Below are 22,599 nucleotides of genomic sequence, written 5' to 3'. Positions count from 1 at the left end.
ACTATGTTCTAGCTAGAGAGGAGCATTAAATGTAAGAAACAAAACAAATCAAAAAAATACTACTACATGAATAGGGATGAGACAATTACTGCAGAAAGGGATATGAGAAGTATGCTTTTTAGTAAACATTCACTGCATATTCATTAGAAATGATATGAAATGGCCTAAGTCAATTCTTTTTCCTTTTCTGTTTTAGTATTTATACCTATTGTCTTGTAATAAGAGTCCTAAAATACCATGGTTCTTATCCCTCTAGCTACTTTAAAATACTAGATCAAGCATTCAGAAATTTCTCATCTACTAAAATAAGTATATACAATCGACATATGACACCAACCAGGATTTATTTAGCATATAGGCACTGTAATTTAATATCAATTATTATAAAAACTTTTAAAATTAGGTCAACATTTTTGAAGAATTCCATCAATACAAAAATACAAGAGAAAAAGTATATACATTGAATACTCAACAGCCTTAGAGTTACAGGGTCCACAAATAAATTAATATAATTTTATTGGATTAAATATACTTTGTTGTACAGGGTTTAACAGTGTATTAATTCTAAATGGCATGTGACAGGCTTCACCTCTAATCAAAACCATATGATTTTAACATAAAAATATTAATTCTCAAATGTCATGGTCACTGATTAAAGAATTAGAGGCAAACCAAGTGAAAATATACTTGGTAGGCCACCCTAACTATGATTTTTCTTTGTTTCCTTCTATTAACAAAAAAACTGCCAGTCCAATGGAAATAATCACCATATCTTTCATTATTATTCTCTATTATTACTATTATATTATAAAATACATTATTCAGTAATAAATTTTTATACTATTTTCCTCATTCTGTTCTCTTTAAATACTACTACCAGATTTCTGAAGAATTGTTAAAAAACATTGTCATCACATCATTACTTCACTTAACATATTTTAACAAATCTTCATTGCTATTCAGAATAAAATCTGAAGTTCTTACGAAGCCTTTCCCTCCAGCTGCTTTCAGTAATAGCTTTTAAAATGAGCTCTCAGTGCTGCTTTATGCAAATTTCATCAGCAAATCTATCCCCTCTTATATAACATGAGCATGTAAACACTACCCAAATAATTCCTACATTCTGAAGTAACTCATTCGCAACCTACATTGACTATATCCTTCAAGGCCCCACTAAAAACAATACTACTTTATTCACATTGCTGGGTAGTAAGAAAATAATCTCACACCTGTGATCCTCCATAATACTGCAATTTTTATAACTTGTTAAGTTTATGTATGTACAGGGATTCCTCATTGTTATTACTGGAGGACATTAGCTACTTGAGGTCAGGATTTAAATACCTGCTTCATCTTTAAATGCCTCCAATGATGCCTGGCAGTTTTGTAAACACTCAATAAATACTTTCTGAATGAATAAAAAAGTGAAAATGAAGATTCTTTAGAATTTATTATGTCAAGTATTGGAACTAAGGAGCCAATAACAAATCATTTAGGAGCTAAATTACTAAAGAAATAAATGATGCCTAATAGGCAATGATCTAAGTAACTTTTACACAACATACCTATGTTAAATTTCACCAATAACACTAAACACTTACTTCCTTCTCCATCATCTGTCACTCCCAATACCAAGCGAAGAAGGCATTGGGCATGCTTTCTCTCTTTCAGTAGCACTTCAGCATAGCCCGGAAGACGAAGAAATAATCCAAAAGCAGCCAAAGAATGGGCAGGTATGGGAGACATGGTCTGTACTGCTGACTTGATAGGTGGAGGTTCAGCCGCAATGGTTTCTGGTGCTTCATAAACTAATTCCCCCGACTGTTCAATAGTCACCCATTCAAACTGATCACTATCTTTTGGCTTTTCCTGAGTGGTAGATGTTACAACTGGAGCACTCACCTAAAGAAAAAACATTTTGTTTGACTCTTTGTTTGTTTCAACATCAGTTTCAAATTAAAGACTCAAATTCAAATGATCTCTTTAAAATACAAGAATATAAAAAATCAATAAAGGGACAGATTTTTAAAAATGAGTTACATGCCAAGTATCTCTACTTTAAAGGTTAATACTTTTCCCTTTGTAATTAAGTATCAGTAGACAGATTCTTTGAGACATAAATATCTGTTTTACACTTTATCCATTAGAATTAGGATTTTTATAATGCTTGCCTTAAATAATAATTATTATAATGGTGGCGAGATGGTGATTTTCCTAATTTTACCATTCCTTCTACATTTGTTAGTTGGCAATGAACTGTAAGCAAAAACATTTTCTTCTCTATTTATTCATTCATTTAGTAACTTATATCAGTATGGATCCTAATTTTACTCTATAGGTTATAATCTATTACAATCATTTTATTTAATGCTCAAGTAGACTCAGATTTGGTCAGTGGGACCTCCTTAAAGCAGGCTTCTGTATCTGGGCTCATCCTGTACATTCTCTGCTCCAGTGCTAGAATTTATTCAAGGGGCACTGATTTCTTTTAGTGGAAACAGTTATTTAAAAAAGAAGATACGGGACACAGGTATGCACACATTGCTGGGGGGGAATCTGATTTCATGCCCTACAAGCAAACAAATCTAGGAAAAACATGAATAGACACATGTATCTATGTGATTACACATACAGACAAAATTTGTAGCCTACATATACTTTTCCAAATGTTAGGGTCATAAATTACAAATAAAGGTAACAGAGTTGTTACAGATTAAAGGAGACTAAAGAGGCAACTAAATGCAATATATGATCCTGAACTGAATTTCTGACCACCATCTCCCTCATCGCATGCAAAAGAAAACTGAGTTTTTTCCCTTTTGTCTCTAAGAACATTAGTGGGACAACTGGCAAAATGTGAATAAGATCTGTTCACTGATTTACTTTACTGTTAACTACAGGTGACATTTTCTTGTTTCTTTGCATTTCTAGTAATTGTTTTATTATATCTTGTTGATAAGATGTAGTAACTTAATTTTTTTTAACTTTTTTAAAAAATTATTTTTAAGGGGAGTAACTAGGTTTGTTTATTTATTTTTTAATGGAGGTACTTGGGACTGAACCCATGACCTCATGCATGCTGAACAGGCACTCTACCACTGAGCTATATCCTCGCCCCTTAACTCTTAATTCTATAACACACTCTGGAGTGTGTTCAGTTTTATTTTAGAAGATAGTTAAATTATCACTGGGTCCCCTTGAACTTATAGAGGCTTCTGTAATTTATCAGGAGGGCCTATTTTGGTTTTTGCCCTTATTCCTCAAGTGAATCCTTTATTACTAGAATGTCACCCTTACTCTTAATGTGTGGCTCACTTGCAGTTCCAATGGAAAAGCCAAGATTTTTAGCTCTAATTTGGAAGGAATAGAACTGCAAAGTCTGTCTTCTTCATGATGGACAGAAGCTGAAATCTCTGGAAAGCTCTTTCAGCCTTCTAGCTCTTGCTCACCTCCAGTAATTCAGGATCCAGCTACAGCTATGTAGGAATTAATGTGCAGAATTTAGACCTCCCCTATCTGTGGCTCTCTCCTTTCTGAATTCCTTCCCATTTAATTTCCAGCCAGCATGAATGAACCAAACTCCTCTGTAGCTTTTGCTTGAGATCTACGTGACCCATCCCACACAGACTGAGGAGTATTCTCAGGAGAAAAGTCATGTACACACTCATCTCACCCAATGTAGTTTCATTCTTTCTGTGTTTAAATCCTCTCCAATCAATATCTGCCTGCTTTTGGTCACTCTCCAGAGCCTCTGAACAGTTGTTTTTTTTTTTTAAATAGGCTGTCCAGAGTTTATAATTATATACACAAGAGAGTTAATCCTATACCTGTTAGTCTACCATTATCAATTTACCTCTTATGGAAAGAGAAGTGGTGGTTGAGGGAATTGTACAAAGTTTTCTTCACTGGGTATATATAAAATGCTAGAATGGCACTTTTTTGTTTCCTTTTACACTTCAAAGATGTAAATCCCTGGCTCCCAAGGTTTCTGTTGAAAGGTTAGTTGTCAGTGTGATTGTTAAGAAAGTTATGGGTTACTTCTTGGGGGCTGGTTTTAAGCTTTTCTCTTTGTTTCTGTTTTTTTTTTTAGCAGTTTATCTCAATGTTCCTAGGCGTGGATATCCTGCTTGGGGTTTAGAAAGTTTCTTGAATTTTGAATTGAGGTTTTATATCAGTTTTGGAAATTTTCAGTATTGCTTCTGTTCTTGTTTCAATCCACTCTTTTTCTGCAACCATCAATTCATGTTAGAATTTTTCACTTCTAGATATGTGTCCATATATGTGTACTCTTTTCATTCCTTATACATTCTATGCTTTGGTTGGATGATTTCTTTGGGTGCATCTTCCATATCACTAATTTTGTAATCTGTCATTTCTAATCTATCAAAAAAAATCCATCTAACAATTTTCTTAATATGACATATTAGGAATATCCAACCCATTCTATAAGACAGTATTACTCGGATACCAAACCCAGACAAAAACATCATAAGGAAGTATAGACCGAAATTTGTTACTGATTTCCCTGTATACTTTGCTATATAATACATCACCATAAAACAGTGACTTAACACAACACAGATTTATTATCCTAAAAAAGCCAGAGGTCAGAAATCCAAAAAGGGTCTCAGGGAGCTAGAATCAAAGCTTTTGACCCTAAATATCAAGCGGTCCTTATAGAAGCTCTCAGGGAGTATCAGTTCCTTGTGCTTTCCAGCTTCTAGAGTCTGTTCACATTTCTTGGCTTTTGGCTGCTTCATTTGAACCTCTGTTTGCACAGTCACATCCTCTCCTTTGACTTTGCTACCACTATCACATAACTTTCTCTACTGCTGGCTTCTGTTCAGATGGCCGAGATCTATAGATATTATGCCTTATATCTTCAAACAGCCCTCTGTATGACTGAATGCTCTAACATCTTGATTTTTCTGAGGTACCAACAAAAGTTGAATAGCCACATCCTTGGCTTTTTCTCTAGAGCATGCTTTTCCGACAGTGATTCTCTAATTTTAGCATCTTTTGCAATCTGGATAGGTTGAAAATTTCCTAAATTGTCAAGCTCTGGTTGCTTGTTGCTTAATACTTCCTCCTTCAATTTATCTCTTTCTTCTCACATTTTATTATAAGCACCAGAAAGAAAACAGGTATCTTCATACTCAGCTTGGAATTACAGCTAGCTAACCACGTTCATCACTTCCAAGTGCTGCCTTCCACATCCAGGACACAAATAAGCTAAGATTTCTGCCACTAAAAGACACGGATCTTTTTTTTTTCCCCACAGTTTCTAATAACATATTCCTCATTTCCTTCTAAGCTGCACCATTAGCACTTTTAACATCCATATTTCTACCAACACTCTGCTTAAGACAATTTAGGTATTCTCTAAGATACATAGGTTTTCTCTACCGTGATCCTTACTTTCTCCTGGGCCCTCACAGGCAGAGGTTTTAAGATCCATATTTCTACTGTCTGTTCAAGACAATCTCGACTTCTTTTTATCATGCTCAAACTTCTTTCATACTCTGACAATTACCCAATTCTAAAGTCACTTATACACTTTTAGGTGTTTTTACAGCAGCACCCAATTTCCAGGTACCAATCAATATAAGGAATCATACTGAATACTGAATTAGGAAAGTCATTTTCATTGAGCATAATCTTGAGAATGTTGGTGTCTTTTCCATTTCAAACTTTTAGCTATGTCATTACATTTTCTATAAAGAAATAAAATTTTACTCATATTTTTCTATGACAGTCACTTCCTATCATGATTATATCACCTTAAAATTAAAATATCATAAGAGCTCTTTGACTAGCAGGTAAGCAATAACCATTTACAGAATAGATATTATTGTGGACTGAACTGTATACCCCCTCAAAGATGTGCTTGAGTCCTAATCCCCAGTACCTGTGAATGTGAGCTTATCTGGAAATAGGGTGGATCCTAAATCCAATAAATGGTGTACTTATAAAAGGAGGGAGATGCAGAGACACACATATACACAGAAAGAAGATAGCCATGTGAAAATGCAGGCAGAAACTGGAGTGATGCTGCTATAGGCCAATGAATGCCACTAACTGCCAGCAAATTAGTAGCTAAGAAGAAGCAAGGAAGGATTCTCCCCTAGAGCCTTCACAGTGAGCATGGCTCTAGCTTAACACCTTTATTTCAGACTTACAGCTTCCTGAACTGTAAGAAAATAAGTTTCTGTTGTTTGAAGCCACCCAGTTTCTGGCACTCTGTTATAGCAGCCATTAGTTGCAGGCATATACAGATATATACATGTACACACACACACATACACAAACACACACATACACACACACACACACACACACACACACACACAGAGTACATAAAATTAGATACAATAATCCCCCTACTTCATTCAACAAAAATAAAAAGCTTGGTATTTACAACTCTTCATGCATGACATTCCCCCCCATAAATAAAAGAACACTGAAAAGTACACACCTCAATAACAGTAACATTAATGAACAGATGAAGAGGTTAAATTAATGTTTTTAAAACTACTTAAAATGGAAATGGCACCTAAAAAGAAATAAAAATTAAGCAATAATGTTATTCGGGTAGAAGTATACACAACTATTTTACTCTTCCATTTCCAGGAATATCCATAATTAATCACACCTTAAAGAGAAGCACAGAAACAAAAATGTTACAGTGTGACAACTATAAATTAAAGTTAAGTGCTACAGTGTGATGACTTTAGCAAATGTGCTTGGTCTTCAACATTTCTTCAGTATCAACTAATTCTCACAAAGCTCTGTATAGGCTGAGCTTTGAAAGATTTAAACAGTACTCAGAAGACTATAAAGGAAAGGGTACTTCCAAAAAGATTAAGGTAAACACAAACCAAAAAAAAAAAAAGAAGGAAAATTCTTCACCATGTAATGATATAGTCAATCAGGAATCTTATCTTACCTGTTGAATTACTTCTGGATATAGCATGGGTAGTCTTTCTGCAATAAGAGCCAGTCCACCCATTCCTGCAAAGACTTGTAATGGTGACTGAATGGGACAGGTTTCAAGTAAAGATTCATCCAATATTCCATCCATACATTCATCACTTGGAGTGAGGGCCTCATCATCAGGACAACTACCAAGTAAATCTCCATGATCTAGAAGAATAAATTGCAAATAACAGCTTAGAGAGGACGTATTTTTACAACACATTTTCATTTATAGAGCAGATATTGTTGTCATCTCTCTACTCAGCAGAAGAGTGTAATAATCTTAAGTTATTCAGATATAACTACTTTAAGGCTAGGCGCTACAAAAATGTTTTTAAATGACTTCTAATATTGCTCCCTAGAGTCTGGCTACTCAAAGTACGGTCCTAGACCAGTAAGTGTCAGCATCAGCCTGAGAGCTTTTGAAATGTGGAATCTCTCAGGTCCCACTCAAGACCTACTGAATAGGTATCGGCATTTTTATGATTTATAAGAATACTGAAATTTGAGAAGTACTGTCCTTTATTTAGGGCAAATAAGTAAGACATCAGAGACTTGCAGAAAATACTAATATATGTACACTCTAAAGTATCCAATTAGGAAAAACTGAACAATGACAAAGACTTTTCTTACTGAAAACTGAAAGTTGCACCACACAGGTTTAACTTTGAATCATTCACAGAGGAAAACCAAGTTATGCTCACACATAGCCAGACCCTATGAACATAAAATAGACAAATAATCCTACTGAAAATTTGTGTAAAGGAAACATATTAAAATTTAGTAAAGAATACAAAAGGCTAATAAATAAACACTGAACTTTAATCATGAGAAAAACTGAACATAAATGAGATAACATCGTATCCCACACTATGAAAACCCTGCTTAATTACCATTTATAGTAGTGAAAAACTGGAAAAATCAGAATGTTTCAGCAGTTGATAAAAAGATAAATTTTGTTATATCCATATAAAAAATAGGCAATAAAAATGCACATTTAGAAATACTGAATTGAACATGTAAAAGTAAAAAGGTAAGACATATATAATCCTACTTTTCTTCGAGAAAAAATAATTTATGAGCATGAAATAACACTCAGTATAAATTATCAGTAAACTGGAATTCTAAATTGGGGTTTTCACTTTGATTATAAAATTATGAACAATTCCCATGGCTCATAGAGAAATGTTAGAAATTAAAGCATATGGGCCATAAAATAAGTGATGATACATAAGGAATTAAGAATAATTTCTAATGGAAATAATGGCAATTTTCTATATTTACAAAATAACTCAGTCATAGAGTAAAAAGAATCTCATTAAGTTGATGTAATAAAAATATAAATTAAGTCATCAGCTATAGAAACCCTTGCCTGCTCAGACTACAAACTGTAATTTTAAACAAGTATCATACACATACCTTTTTCAGGGTGTAGTCTTTTAAAAGAGTCTGTTTTTGACAGACTTGGGTCTGTAATAACTCTTGATCCCAATTTAACAGTCAGATCTATTGAACGATAACCTTGAGGAAGTTTTCGGTCATATAGGAGAGTTAAAAGTTGGGCAAGTGTCATTTCAGCTGGTAATGGTTGGCCTAAAAGTGACATAACAAAGTTAAATTTAGAATTCAAGTGGGAGACATTTACTTGATTTGATTCAATTACTTAATGCTTTTACTAAATTACAGGTAAGAGTCTGATTTTGACACTGATTTCAAAACAATTTAAAAACAGCTCATGGAAAGTTCAAAACTTAAATCTATTTCTGACGTGTGAACAATAATGTCTATACAAAATGTTAAATAGTTGCTAACCAAATCCCACCAAGATCTTCTGAGCCATGATGAATTAAAAAAAAAAAAGAACCACTTTCATAAATGTGCGGTTGGCAAATCTTTTCCATAAAAGGCCAGATAATAAATACTTCAAGCTACGGAGGCCATAAGGTCTCTGCTGCAAACACTAACTCTACTGTAGCATGTGACAGCTCTGAACGGTACGGAAAGTAATGAGCACAGCGGTATTCTTATAAAACTTCTTTACAAAACGACGCATCCAGTCCACCAACCAGTTTACTGATCTCTGCTATAATTCAACAATGTAAAGTTAAGAAGGAAAATCAAAGTCAAGTAGCAATTTGATTATAATGATAACGCACAAAAACTGACATTCCCTTAACCAATGGAAAGTATGCTGGTCAAAGAATTTGTTTTAGGTGGAGAGGAACCTTAACGATCAGTGGTACATCTAAGAATTCCACTTTGAGAACTAGTTCTTTAAATTTTGCCTCACACTGCATCCTATATAATTTGTCATGAACTCACTAAAATATTAATTACTGATCATTCTATGGCACATTCATAACAAAATTTAGAAAGCTACTAAAGTTTAAAAAGACAACATTATAGTGTCAAAAAGGATATAAAACAGGTTATTCCCTATTTTGTTCTCACTTTCTCTTGCAGGGAGTTGTATGGACAAATTCTCACTAAATTATTTATCTCATCAATGGCACCTGATTAAACATGACTCTGGTGATTACACATCTGATTTATACAGTTGTAAGATTATTAAAATATCTTATATGTTTTATCATTGTGAACATTACCGGCCAAGAGTTTGTGAAACAGGTGAAACACAGGGACGGTAATTATTTTGTTGGCGGCCTCTGCTCCTGAGGAAGCATTTCCTATTTTATCGGGCATCGTCCTCCCTCTCCTGGATGGTGGGCGAGGTGGTGTAGCTGACACAGCACGTTTAGATTGGGATTTCAATCCTAAAAGAAAAAAAATTCCCTAAGAGTCTATAAAGCCAACACATTAATGAAGTAAAGGTGTATTCCTACAATATATTACTGAAGTGCCGTATTCCTAACTAATGCCAAAAGATAGAAATGCTGCTTCTCATTTAAATAGATGAATAGATGGAATACAAGGGATTTTTACGGCAATGAAATTATTCTGTATGATACTATAGTGGTGGCTACAGGTCATCATGCATTTGTCAAAACCCATAGAATATACAACATCAAGAGTGAACCCTAACTATGGACTTTGGTTGATAATAATGTGTACACGTTGGGTCATCGATTGTACCAAATGTGCCACACTGATGAGGAATGTTGAGGGTAGGGGAGTATATATGTGTGGGTGGGGAGGGCTTTGTGGGAACTCTCTGTATTATCTGCTCAATTCTGCTGAGAACCTGAACTGCCTTTAAAAAAAAAAAAAGTCTATTAACAAACAAACAAACAAAAATCTGATCTATTGATTCTATTTGTCATTCATTATACTACATGAATAACTTTGACTGCATTTGTAATTACTTTTCAAGAAAGTATAAATATTATTAACTCCTATATCTCTGAGATATGTAGAGATAACTGTCCATTTACTAGAAAGTAGTTTTGTGCAAATATGTCTAGGAAATCCTATGTTCTTAATTTTTCTCCGAGTAGGATAGATTAAACCAATACAAAGGTCTCCTATTTGAGGAGTAAGGTAATCTAGGCTGAGCCTTCTCTTCTGAACTAAGAATTTTGTTAAGGAAAATATCCTCCAAAATCATAACTTATCTAGGCCATTTTTTCCTTCTTCCTGCACCTAATAGTAAAAACTCATCTTTCAACCAATTTTCTTTTATTTTTATTTTCTAATTTATGTAATGAACACAACGTCATAAGCGAAAACTAGTGAATACTTTTTCATTTAGCTTTTTTTTTTTTAAAAACAAGGTTATAGAAAAATTCCTTAACACTTAGGGGACTTGTAAGAGTATAACCGTCTGTAAACTGTCAAGCTGAAGTGGAACATCTAAATGATTTACACATATTCCATATCTGATGAAATATGGTGAGCATAAAATGAGTTTAATAATTCCAGTGCCAAAGAGTAATGGATTTCTGGTGCAACAGTTGAGTAATAAGTAATATTAAGACATCATCACACCAGCTTTTTTACATTAATACTTTTTATTACATGAAGTTCCTGTAAATATAAATTGTTACATTTTATAGAAACCTAAACAAAATCAAGATTATAGAGAAAAAAAGAAAGTATACCTGAAGCAACAACAACACTGTAATTGTCCTGAAATCCATTTTCTGCCTTGACTTTTTCCTTCTCTTCATGGTTCTTCTTTTCTTTGTCATCTTTTTGTTCACTAATTAGTTTAGCAGTGATACTTGGTGTATCTATAAGAAAATTTTACATAAAATACATTGCTTTTCAAAATCATTAAGAAGGGAAGCAATGAATATCTTAGGGGATAATTACACAAGATTATATCACCACTAGTAAAAAGGCAACGTAAGTGAATTTTGAAGAAATGTTATAAGGGGAAGTCTGACATTCCATTCTTGCTGATTTTATCGATGAGATGAGAGAGCTTATTAATTTAAGCCAGGATACTTAAATTCCAATCTCTAGAAAATATTACATATTACAATAGTACCACCTCTAGAGGCAGTAAAAACCATTACCAAAAACATTTGCTTTATTTTACACATAGCTCAATTTGCCTGCTACCTACATCTTTTTCGGTTCTCACAACATGTATATCAAGAAAGCATACTGTTTTCAAATAAGGAAATAGCCTTCGCAAGGTTACTGATACAATCTGTAAAGGGCAATATGGAATTCAAGCTCAGTACTCACCCTAAAGCATTACATTAGAACTTATTCTACAAATGGTGGTATAAAGGAACAAATTTAAGTAACAGAGATTTCTGGTTTTGTTGTTTTTAGTTAGGAATCTTAGATAACAAAGTAATATGTTTTACCAGTACTTCAAGAATGAATACTAAGGACTTTCACAGATTGTTGTAACTCTCATAATTAATATTTTCTTTAATTCCTTGAATATCACATGCTATTATAAACCATGAAACAAATGATCTGATTTAACCATTAAGAAACCCAAAAAGCTGGATAAACTGTTTTGATATTAAGAACGTTTTTCACTAAGTGGGTATGACTGATACAGATTCTCTTTTACTTTTCTAACTTAACACAATTATGATCCGGTGCTTTATTGTAATGTTACAAAGGTGAAATGATCAAATTTTAAAACAGTATCTTTTGTATTATCTCCTATTTTGTAGCTTTCTTTGAATATCTGAAAATATCCCAGTAATCTCAATTTCTTGAACTTCTTTCTAACTATGACTGCCTTTTGACAGCTTCTATACTTATTAAAAAAAAAAAATTTGACCACTGTAAATACAGTAGTTCCTTCTTATCTATGGTTTCATTTCTGCGGTTTCAGTTACTTGTGATCTGAAAATACTAAATGAAAAATTCCAGAAATAAACAACTAATAAGTTTTAAATTGCCTGCTGTTCTGACTATCATGATGAAATCTCACGCCTACTGGCTCCATCACACCTGGGATTCCCAACTATCTCACTATCTGCTCCTGACATCCAATCATCGATGTCAGTCGTCATGGCTGGAAAACCCAGCCAGGATCACCCAAGGCAGATGATCCTCCTTCTGGTCTTCCTTTGGATGTACTGTCAGAGTATCTAAAGTAGCCTAACGCTACGTCACAACACCTGTGTCATTCACCTCACTTCATTTTATCACATAGGCATTTTATCATCTCTTATCACAAGAAGGGTAAGCACAGTATAATAAAATTATTTTGAGAGACAGAGAGAAAGAGGGAGAGAGGACACACTCACTGAACTTTTACTACAGTATATTGTTATAACTGTTCTATTTTATTAATAGTTATTGTTGTTACTCTCGTACTGTGTTCTCACCTAAAATTAAAACTTTATCATAAATATGTATGGATGGAAAAAAACATAGTATATACAGGGTTCATTACTGTCTGTGGCTTCAGGCATCCACTGGGGGTCTTAGAACATATGATCTGCATATAAAGGGGGACCACTGTAGATACATAATGCAACAATACATTCTACTTTCTCACAGAAACAACAAAGCAACCCAAAATGGCAAAAAAATACTTATACAAGTCAGAGGGAAATATTTAAGAAAAAAAAATTCACACAACTAGTCATAGCTCATTAGGTGATAAGAATTTACATTCTTTATTTTTATATTACTGTGTTACCTAAGTTTTCTAACTAAATAAAAATTTTAAAAAACAAGAAATAGTGTTAATATAATGTTACCTCAATAAATACCATTCAAATACTAAAAGATATCACTGAGAAAAATTTTTTCTCAAGTTTGTTTGAAATTGTTCGGATTTGAATTTCCACTTCTGGCCAAGATGAAATAACAAAGACCAGATTTATTCTCCTACCTTAAATAACTAAAAGTTAGGAGAACATATGATATAGTGGTTTTCAGTATACTGGGCATCAGGAGGCAGGACAGGACACCTGAGTGTGTGGAAATAAATGTGGTGAGCCCTACGATTGCACCAGCTTACTTCCTGCAATTCCCCAGACCACAGTTCAGGACAACCCAGGTACCACACAAGGTGAGGATACAGAGCTAGGAGTCCAGGAAGACAAAGGCAGTTTTGGCTGCACTTCACATGGCACACTCCAAGGAGGAGAGATCAGCATAGACAGAGAGCCACAGAGATCTATAGAGGATCTCCTCTGAGTCTGCAGTGCAAACTGACAAGCATTACATACAAGGAAATCACCTAAAGGCAAGGAAAATACTTCTCAAAAGTAGCAAGGGAACAACCCCAGGCTCTAAAATAAGGATTAGAAAATATCTAGTATTCCCAATGCCCTAGTGAATTCCTAATAGTTTTCAGAAGGACATTACCTCAGCAGCAGGGCCAAATTAGCCTTAGACCTCCGTTTTCAAATGTGGTACCCTATTACTAATCCAATACAGTATCTATTTAAAATTAAGTTCATTAAAATTAAAACTTTAGTTTCTTGGTCTCACCAGATACATTTCATGTGCTCAAAAGCTACTGCACCAGATAGTGTAGATTTATAAAAAATTTCCATCATCACAGTAAGTTCTTCCCTACATTAAAAGCTGCTTTGGTCCCACCTAACAAAGCTTAAAAGCTGGCCCTAAAAGTAACACTGTTTTCAAGTAATATAACCATATCTCAAAAAAAATTAAAAATATTTATTAGAATACAAAAATAACCATGACCCAGAAAAGTAAAGCACATTGTCAGGCATCCAATAAAATTTTCAAGGCAAATACAGAAGAAATAACACACACCCCACAATAAGGAGAAAAAAGAAAAACAACATAAACAGGTCAATATATTTAAGATGACAGATGAAAGCTTGTACACTTTAAATGAAGACAAGGATATATAAAAAGAGAGGAGAGTGATGGGGAGACAGAATGTATTTGGGAAAATAATAGCCAAAAACCTTCTAAATTTGATGATATTTATAAATCCACAGATTCAAGGAAGTCCAAAAACCCAAATCATAAGAAACATTGAGAAAACTATAAGGCATATTACTTAATAATTACCAAATTGCTTAAAAACAATGATAAAACTTGTAAAAGGAAAAACACTGACAAATAAACTTTATTATTTGAAAGCAATATAGTCAAATGCTATAGGAGGTGGGTAAAATAACTGACTAAAATTTTTTGGATTATTTGTTTTCAAATATGTTAATAAAATACATATGCACAAGTTAATACATTATAAAATATGGCTAAAGATCACAAATACACTAAACAGAAGATAAACTCAGTATTTGTAAAGAAAAATAAAAATTTGTTAAATTTCAAGTTATTTTGTAATATGTGTACACTTTCCCATTATCAAGTTAAATGTATGAAATCTCAAAAACTGAATTTCAGTACTCTTCCCCACTTCCTTCCTTCTTTTAATTAATTAATTAGTTATAAATTTGTTCTTCATCTTGTAGAAGGAAGAGTCTGGGAAAGTTGAAATTTAGAAAAAAGTTTGTAAAACCAAATTTTCACAAAAGGTTAGCTGGAACAGGTAAGGTAGATATTTTCAAGTAAGAAAAAAAGCTTACACATTTATAATATACTCTAACATTTTACTGTGTAACTTGTAAAAGTGTAGGAAAGAATTCAATTTTACTCACTTGTGTTAGATGTAGTGACTAAAACTGGTAAAGAATCTTTTCTACTTTATTTTCTCGAAGTGATCATATCCATTTATATGGTTTAACTTACCATCTATGTATGGTAACAACTCCCAAATCTCCTCAACTCAGTCTTTTATTATAAGTTCAGATTTCTATTTCCAACTAATAAACAAATAATGCCAGTTTTTTTCTGAGATACTCCTTCAGTGATCAGTATTGCTTAAAGACTTCAGGTACCCTCTCTAACGTGTACAGATAGAAACATATTTATATTTAAATCAGAATGCAAACATTTAAATTTTCAGTTTATTTTTTAATCCGACAACATACATAAGATCATAAATACTTTGAGCATCAAAATATGTGTCTTGCTCCCTTTTACATCCCGAGAACCAATTACTGTGCTTATACATAGCAGAAGCTCAATGAATTCATCACTGATTAGAATTTCTGAGAGGCAATAAACTCAAACTAAGCACAGTCAATTTGCATTCTACTTCAAAAACATACTCTTACTTTAATAATTTCTATCCTGTTTAAAGGCACTGTCGGAGCTTTCGAAATAAAGGCAAGAAACTTAGGGGGACGTTCTCTCTGTTTTCTTCACTGTTATAAACAATAAGGTCACCAGTCAATTCTACCTACTGACCACTCACATCTCCCCTAGATTTAGAACATGCTTAGTACTTAGAATTCTGTTATGCAACCTGCTGTAATGTAATTCATCTACCGTAAAACAGCCAGATGGTTTACCGAGAGAAAACTCCACCAATGGCTTCCCACAGCTTGTCTACTTCCCAACTGCCCATTCTGTCATTACTACACATAACATACATCACATCAGAAGAAATATTGGTGCTGGAATATACTGTACATTTTGTGCACTTCATCAGCTTCTTACTCATGCTTCAAACAGTGAAGCTATCTTAACCTTTTCCAGTTATTAAATGGTGGCTGAGTGAGTGAATGCAGTAAAATAGCTACAAAATGGTAAAATTTCACATGTATCTAAGATAAAGTTAAAGAATAAAGAGTATTTAAGTCTGGACTTGCCTGATACTCTGTCAAGAACTTCTGATAATGTCGTTGAGACTGGCAAATGAAGTGTACGGAACTTGTGGCCTGCTCCATACATTGGATGCTGGATGACATGGCTAGTAGCATTAATTCTACCTTTGTACAGCTGAAAATTAATTTAAAAGAAATCAAGAATTGATTTTTTTAAAATGTATACCATTATATAACAATTTCAAAAGCATAAAAGAATAAAACTTCAATAATGCATACAGAATATAAAGAGATTATTTTATATTTCTTCAAATGTGGAACATCTGCTATGTGATGTGTTGGTCAACTTTTGCATTAGCATGATTGTACCTAATAATCTGCCATTTCCCTGCCCAAGTCAAATTTTATTATTCATGGGGTGGGGGGAGGAAATGTAGCTCAAGTGGTAGAGCACATGCTTAGCATACACAAAGTCCTGGGTTCAGTCCCTAGTCCCCATTAACTCCTCTAAAAATAAATAAATAAGTAAACCTAATTACCTCTGCCCCAATCAATCAAACAAAAATTATGCCATTCATGGCAAGGTATAAATAGGTTATTCTAGACCGAGAAGGTCAGCTGAGATTTTCAAGTCCTATCATTAAGTATAAAGGTTGTGCTAGTTTCACTGTGCTATATCAGAAATTATTACAGATAACTGCAAGCTCTTATATGAACATGTAAAACATCTTTACAGACAGCTTATCATTAAGATTTAATTTAATTGTTAAATACTTACCGGGCAGGGTGACTGAAGAAACATTGTCACTTTCTCATCCTCCAGCATCAACTGCAAAAATAATCTACGTACAAACCCTGAAATGTTCCCTGATGTTGGAAGGTTCCCCCTTTGAGGAGATGTCTGAAATAGTTCACAGAGAACCTAGCAAGGTAAGAGATTTTAAAAGTTAAATGTGGTATTTATTTGCAGCTTTATATTTTAAAGAATAAAGACAAAATTCTAAATGTGGATTAAGAAGTGTATTTGAACTCATCAAACCAGTAATTAAAGAACATATTATTTCATTTTAAAATATATGAATACAGAAGTAGATAAAAAGCTAAAAGTGCAACAAAAATTTCTGTGGATAAGAGAAGTTATTACTACAGTGCTTTCACGTAGTAACTACCCAGAATAACCAAGTTAATTTTAATTTTAGTCAATATCAATGTGGTTACAATAAAAATCTTGAAAAAAAGTACATTAAAAGTATGAAACAAAGCCTTAAAAGAAATTAAGAGATGATAATTAGGCCAGAAAACAATGAGGCATTAAGCTTCATCTTAATCAAAGACACAAGCCAAATTTTCAAACATCTATACTCAAGAACTTGGTTAAGATTGCTAATTGAAACATCTCTTTCAAATTAGGCACATTAAGCAGTCTCACAATAATTACTTACTTAAGACAATAAAGTACCTTCTTAAATCATTCAGTGTTTTTTAAAAATCATGGTAACTATCCTTCCAGATATTAATAGAGTTTCACCTGAATAAGCACTATCAAGTAAGGGGGTAAAAAGAGAAGCTGGTTCCTAGGTACTGGGATCTACCATGTCTCTGACAGGCTCTATGTTAGGTACTTCATATACATTATAGTATTTAATTCTCTCCAAAAATATAATCTTTTGAAAGGCAGGTACTACTATCACCATTTAATAGTTTAAACAATTTGTTGAAGATCACAACAGCCAGAAAGGATTAGAATCTGGCAAAAAGCAACTAGAATTATTCTTGAGGTAATTCCAGCTTTCAGATTTTTGGCCCCATGGGCTTAATAAAATAAAATGATCTTTCATGCTTTTAATGTGATTTGTCAGCAGTCTCCTATCTGAAACCTAGTCTAATATCTGCTTCATTAGAAGCAAATCAACAGTTGTAGCATCTTGGTTACCACAAAATGCAAAGCCTCACTGAAGATGAGGCACTCAGTGATCACCTTCAAGTGGTCAATCCTGTTCCAGCAGCTGACATGTCATTCTTTTTACTTGGGAGAGTTTTTAAAAAGGAGGAATATATGATTTGTAGCTAGAAGCTCCATGAATTTGCCCTCTATCCCACCAAAAAGAATAACTGATTTATGAGAAGAGAAGGAAGGAGATACCGGTACCTAAATTTAATTCTGGTTTAAATTTGGATCCTTAAATGCACCCAACCTCAAACTTCATCATCACCTGGACTTAATACATGCCCCTTGCTTAACCAATTTCAAGAATGCTGTGTGAGAGCATATAAAGACAGTAAGACACCTACAATATATGCCAGCTTTCCTACTCTTACCTGGGCCATCAGCTTTTGATTATTAGGGTGGCAGGAAATGCACTGCAGAAAGAATGCAACAGTTGCATTCTCAATCGCTGTCCTCTGTTGAGTAGTCAATCCTGTCGTAGCAGCCGAGGAAAGAGAAGCTGACCTTGCACTGGTCTGTTGTGCACCTAAATTATGTCCTCCAGAAGTGGACCCAGAGTGACACAATAAAAACAGAAGTGCTGTCCAAAGTGGATTGACTTCAGACCCACCGAGCCAGTCTTTCATAACATGGCTATTGCCAACTTCTGTCAAAAACCTAAGAACAGGAGCAACCAGGTCTGCTGTGATAGGCATTTTATTACATTGTTGTGGAATGTGATGACGCCTGAGTTTGTCTTGGGAATTATCTATTGACTGAGCAATGCTTTCTGAGTAAGAGATGTGGCTGAAACAGAAACTAGCCAGACTTCTCACAAGAAGAGAAGGCAAACCTGAGTCCAATAATTGTTTGATAGCTTCTGGAGATTGAGAAGAGGAAGCAAGGGTCGCCAAATGTGATTCAGTTAGTGCAAGAGGTGCTTGTGCATTTTTAGAGTCATCTGTTAAGGATGAAGTAAGATCTTGCTTTTTGCTATCATCTGTCATGGATAGTCTGTGGTGACACTGCATTGGAGGAGGGGTGATTCCCATCCAGCCCATGAGCAAAGAGAAATAACTTGGGTGTATGTGACACATCGAGCAAAGTAGACTGTCAACAGCTTTCTTCAAAACCATATTGCAGGGAAGAGACATGGACCAATTAAAAAGCAGCCTAGGGGAATAAAAGACACCATGTTAACAACATGTATTTACATGTTAACAATACATATTTTTAGAAAGACCTCACTATCAAATAATTCTACTAGAAATCACCCTGATGAAAGTTATACAGTTTCACATTAAATATTATGACATAGTATTTCAAGAAAATTGCTTGTGATATATACTTTGTTAAATAGATTGGAAGTTAGATTAGACTTGTAAAATTAATACAGAAAACCAAGAGATCTATATCAAAATGATTCTATCATTCTCTGTGTGATCTCAAAAAATGACATCAACAATGAAAAATCATATGAAAGAAATATTTAGACTGAATTTGACAAGATTGATGGCTTCAATTCATGTCTGCAAATTGAGAACTATTAGTGAGTTTCACTAGTAAGTAATCGATTATGCCAACCAGTAGGACCAAATAATGAAAATGACAAAACGAGAGGCCAAAAGACCAACTTTTCATGAGTCATGGAACCTTTTAGAAATAAATATTATATTATATTTTGCTATAAATTTAGCAGTTATCAGGCAGTCAGCTCAGCAAAGCCTTAGCTGAGTATGGTGAAAAAACGTGGCTTAAGTGGAAACTATTTACAAAAGAACAATCATAACGGCTATCTAGAAAGAGGTAAAAACCAATTATAAAAACTGTCTAAAAGAGTCTTTCAATTTCTCTAGCTAATACTTTTCCTCCAAAGATGCATATTAAAGACAAAGGATCCAATGGGTAAATTTGCAGATGAGAATAAACAGTACCAACTGCAGGAGCAGACATTAAACATTCCAATTTTAGGTGGGAAAAGCAGCAGTGACACTAATACAGCTTCTTAAAACACGAAGATAAATAAATCTGTGTAGCATCTCATTCCAAAATTTTACTGATTATATACTTAACTACTACTTTCAAAGTACTGTTTTTATCCAAATAATCATGTAAAATGTGTTTCATCAAGTAAAAACCTAAAGTGATCTAGTACTGGGGGGAAAAAGGATTTCACAAACCATACTTACTCAAAGAGCTCTCGGTCTAGCAGAGCTGGTAAAGTCATACTCTACAAGCAGTTCATAACTGTGCCACAGAATCGCTGCTACACAGTGCAAATGAGAAGGAGATGGCATCAAAAGTCCATACTCTATTGTTGAAGAGTTAGGGCCCATGTAGCTCATCCTGCCACTTCTTTTCATAGCAGCCACTCTGGCAGAATCACTGACCCATTTTAACAAGGCCTGAATTCTTAAAAGAAGAAAATAAATTCAAATAATTAATTATACCACAGCTGATATTTAATATGGATAACTACCATTACTGCATGTAAGCAATGTATTTACGAGAATAATATCCAACTTGCTCTTGATAAAAAGGAAGGAAAAAGAATTATACAATCAGCAAAGACACAGTAAATCTACTTTTCCAATAAACTTAAAATCTTAAGAGATGAAAAGGTTTGAGATAATACAACTCTAATTCAGCAAACATTGATTCTTCCATTATTTATGACACAATATATAAATGTCTAGAAATACAGGATACACAGCTTAACAAAATTACTCTCTCCTCTAAATTTTCTCTCATCTTCTAACAAATCCACAAAAGACAGAACAGTGCTCTGGGGCCAACTCTTCATTGTGCAGAAGCTCATGAATATGGCCCCCAACCATTAAATACTAGTAGCAGCCACCCACCCTCTTTCACTTTGACAACAGAATAGCCCTAACATATGTACTTTTTCAAGGCCATCCTATTCTCTATCACCTAGGGCTGGGGACCACTAAATGAGAGCCAAAGACTTTTTAAAGCAGTAACGCTCGGAGTCTATAGTTTAAAAGGGTGTGGGGACTGAGATTTATAGTCAAGTTCTTAAAACACTGTATCTTTGTTTTGATTGCTTTGAAATGTTTCCTCTAGTTTAGAGCACAAGGTTCTTTGCTTGAGGGTAAAAGAAATAGGAGCCAGAAGATATATATTACTACTTATAATCCCTCTCTCTACCCTCTCTCATTTATATTTCATACGACAAGAAATACTGACAAGTCATAGAAAGGGAAAAGGGTGAAACAATCAGGGAAAAGTAACATTTTCTACATAGCAACCAACAATCTTGTCATTAATGTCAGTTCTGAAGCATTGTGAAGTATTTACATTTGCATTATACAAAGAAAATAATTTTAAGTGCAATTTTCTTCTGATGATAAAAAATTAAAAATTAAAAAATCATAAGGGATTTGAAGAAACCTATTCTAGAAAAATATTTAGCAAAATTTTAAGTATATTTTTAATCCTATTAACCATTATGATTCAAATTTGACACAAATTCCTATTTACTTTGTCAAAAAATATTCCAGTCTATTTTTATTTTTTTTAATTTTTTTAACATTTTTTATTGATTTATAATCATATTACAATGTTGTGTCAAATTCCAGTGTTCAGCACAATTTTTCAGTCATTCATGGACATATACACACTCACTGTCACATTTTTTTCTCTGTGAGTTATCATAACATTTTGTGTATATTTCCCTGTGCTATACAGTGTAATCTTGTTTATCTATTCTACAATTTTGAAATCCCAGTCTATCCCTTCCCACCCTCCACCCCCCTGGCAACCACAAATCTGTATTCTCTGTCTGTGAGTCTATTTCTGTACTGTATTTAGGCTTTGTTTTTGTTTGTTTGTTTTTGTTTTTTAGATTCCACATATGAGTGATCTCATATGGTATTTTTCTTTCTCTCAGTCTATTTTTAAATACAACATAGTTACCATATATTTTTTATAAAGCAAAAAAGCTTAACGAAAACAAAGTTAGCCTTTTTAATATTTTGAAACTATCCTGCTGAAGCAAATTTCACTTTGTTAATTATGTCCTTAAATATTTTTAACACAGAGAACCTGAATGCAGTGAGCCTAAAATAATTGAAAGCTATTACATTATCAGTGGTTAAGTAACAATCTTCCCAGATGCCTTCACTGCCTGGTACTTTTAATTCATACCCTTAAGTCTGTCCTACATAAATCTTCCCTGTGAGTGACACTGCCCTGTCTCCCCAACTCTGAGGGCACAAGTTGGACTTAATTAACTTGATCTCTCCAATATCTAGCACAATGCAAGGCATACAGCAGTTACTCAGTAAATAGATACAAAATGAGTAAGCACCCACCAAAAAATTAATAATCTATTAATAATTTACAAAGTAAGAAATTAAATAACATACCAAATGATTTCACTTTAAATATAAATTAATGAAAATATTAAAGGATATTAACTGGATATAAAATATTCAATATATTTAAAAGCATATTAACTCAGGAAATAATCTCTAACATAAAGATTATTTATATTATTTATAGAGTCACACCCTCTATAAATTTTTTTTGTGATATAGATGATATACATAAAACCAGAGAATGCCAAATTTATCAATAAAAACACGCTTAAAAAATACTTGGAGTCTTTATTAATTTGGAGGTAGAAGATACCAAGGA

At 33.6% G+C, this 22,599-nt stretch overlaps 1 protein-coding gene across 1 annotated transcript in view; it reads right to left on the bottom strand.

The window, feature by feature from the left end:
• Positions 1-22,599, bottom strand: part of BIRC6 (baculoviral IAP repeat containing 6) — a 197,486-nt gene that overhangs the window by 56,485 nt on the left and 118,402 nt on the right. The window contains 10 exon segments of the mRNA XM_032497324.1: positions 1,602-1,902; positions 6,947-7,143; positions 8,395-8,568; positions 9,582-9,749; positions 11,034-11,165; positions 16,059-16,188; positions 16,792-16,935; positions 18,333-19,113; positions 20,130-20,161; positions 20,163-20,352. Coding sequence (XP_032353215.1) covers positions 1,602-1,902; positions 6,947-7,143; positions 8,395-8,568; positions 9,582-9,749; positions 11,034-11,165; positions 16,059-16,188; positions 16,792-16,935; positions 18,333-19,113; positions 20,130-20,161; positions 20,163-20,352 — 2,249 coding nt within the window.

The sequence above is a fragment of the Camelus ferus genome, chromosome 15, assembly GCF_009834535.1.
Source record: "Camelus ferus isolate YT-003-E chromosome 15, BCGSAC_Cfer_1.0, whole genome shotgun sequence".
NCBI classification, from domain to species: domain Eukaryota; kingdom Metazoa; phylum Chordata; class Mammalia; order Artiodactyla; family Camelidae; genus Camelus; species Camelus ferus.
The sequence above is the reverse complement of the archived record's forward strand: the minus strand, read 5'-3'. Positions and strand labels throughout refer to the sequence as shown.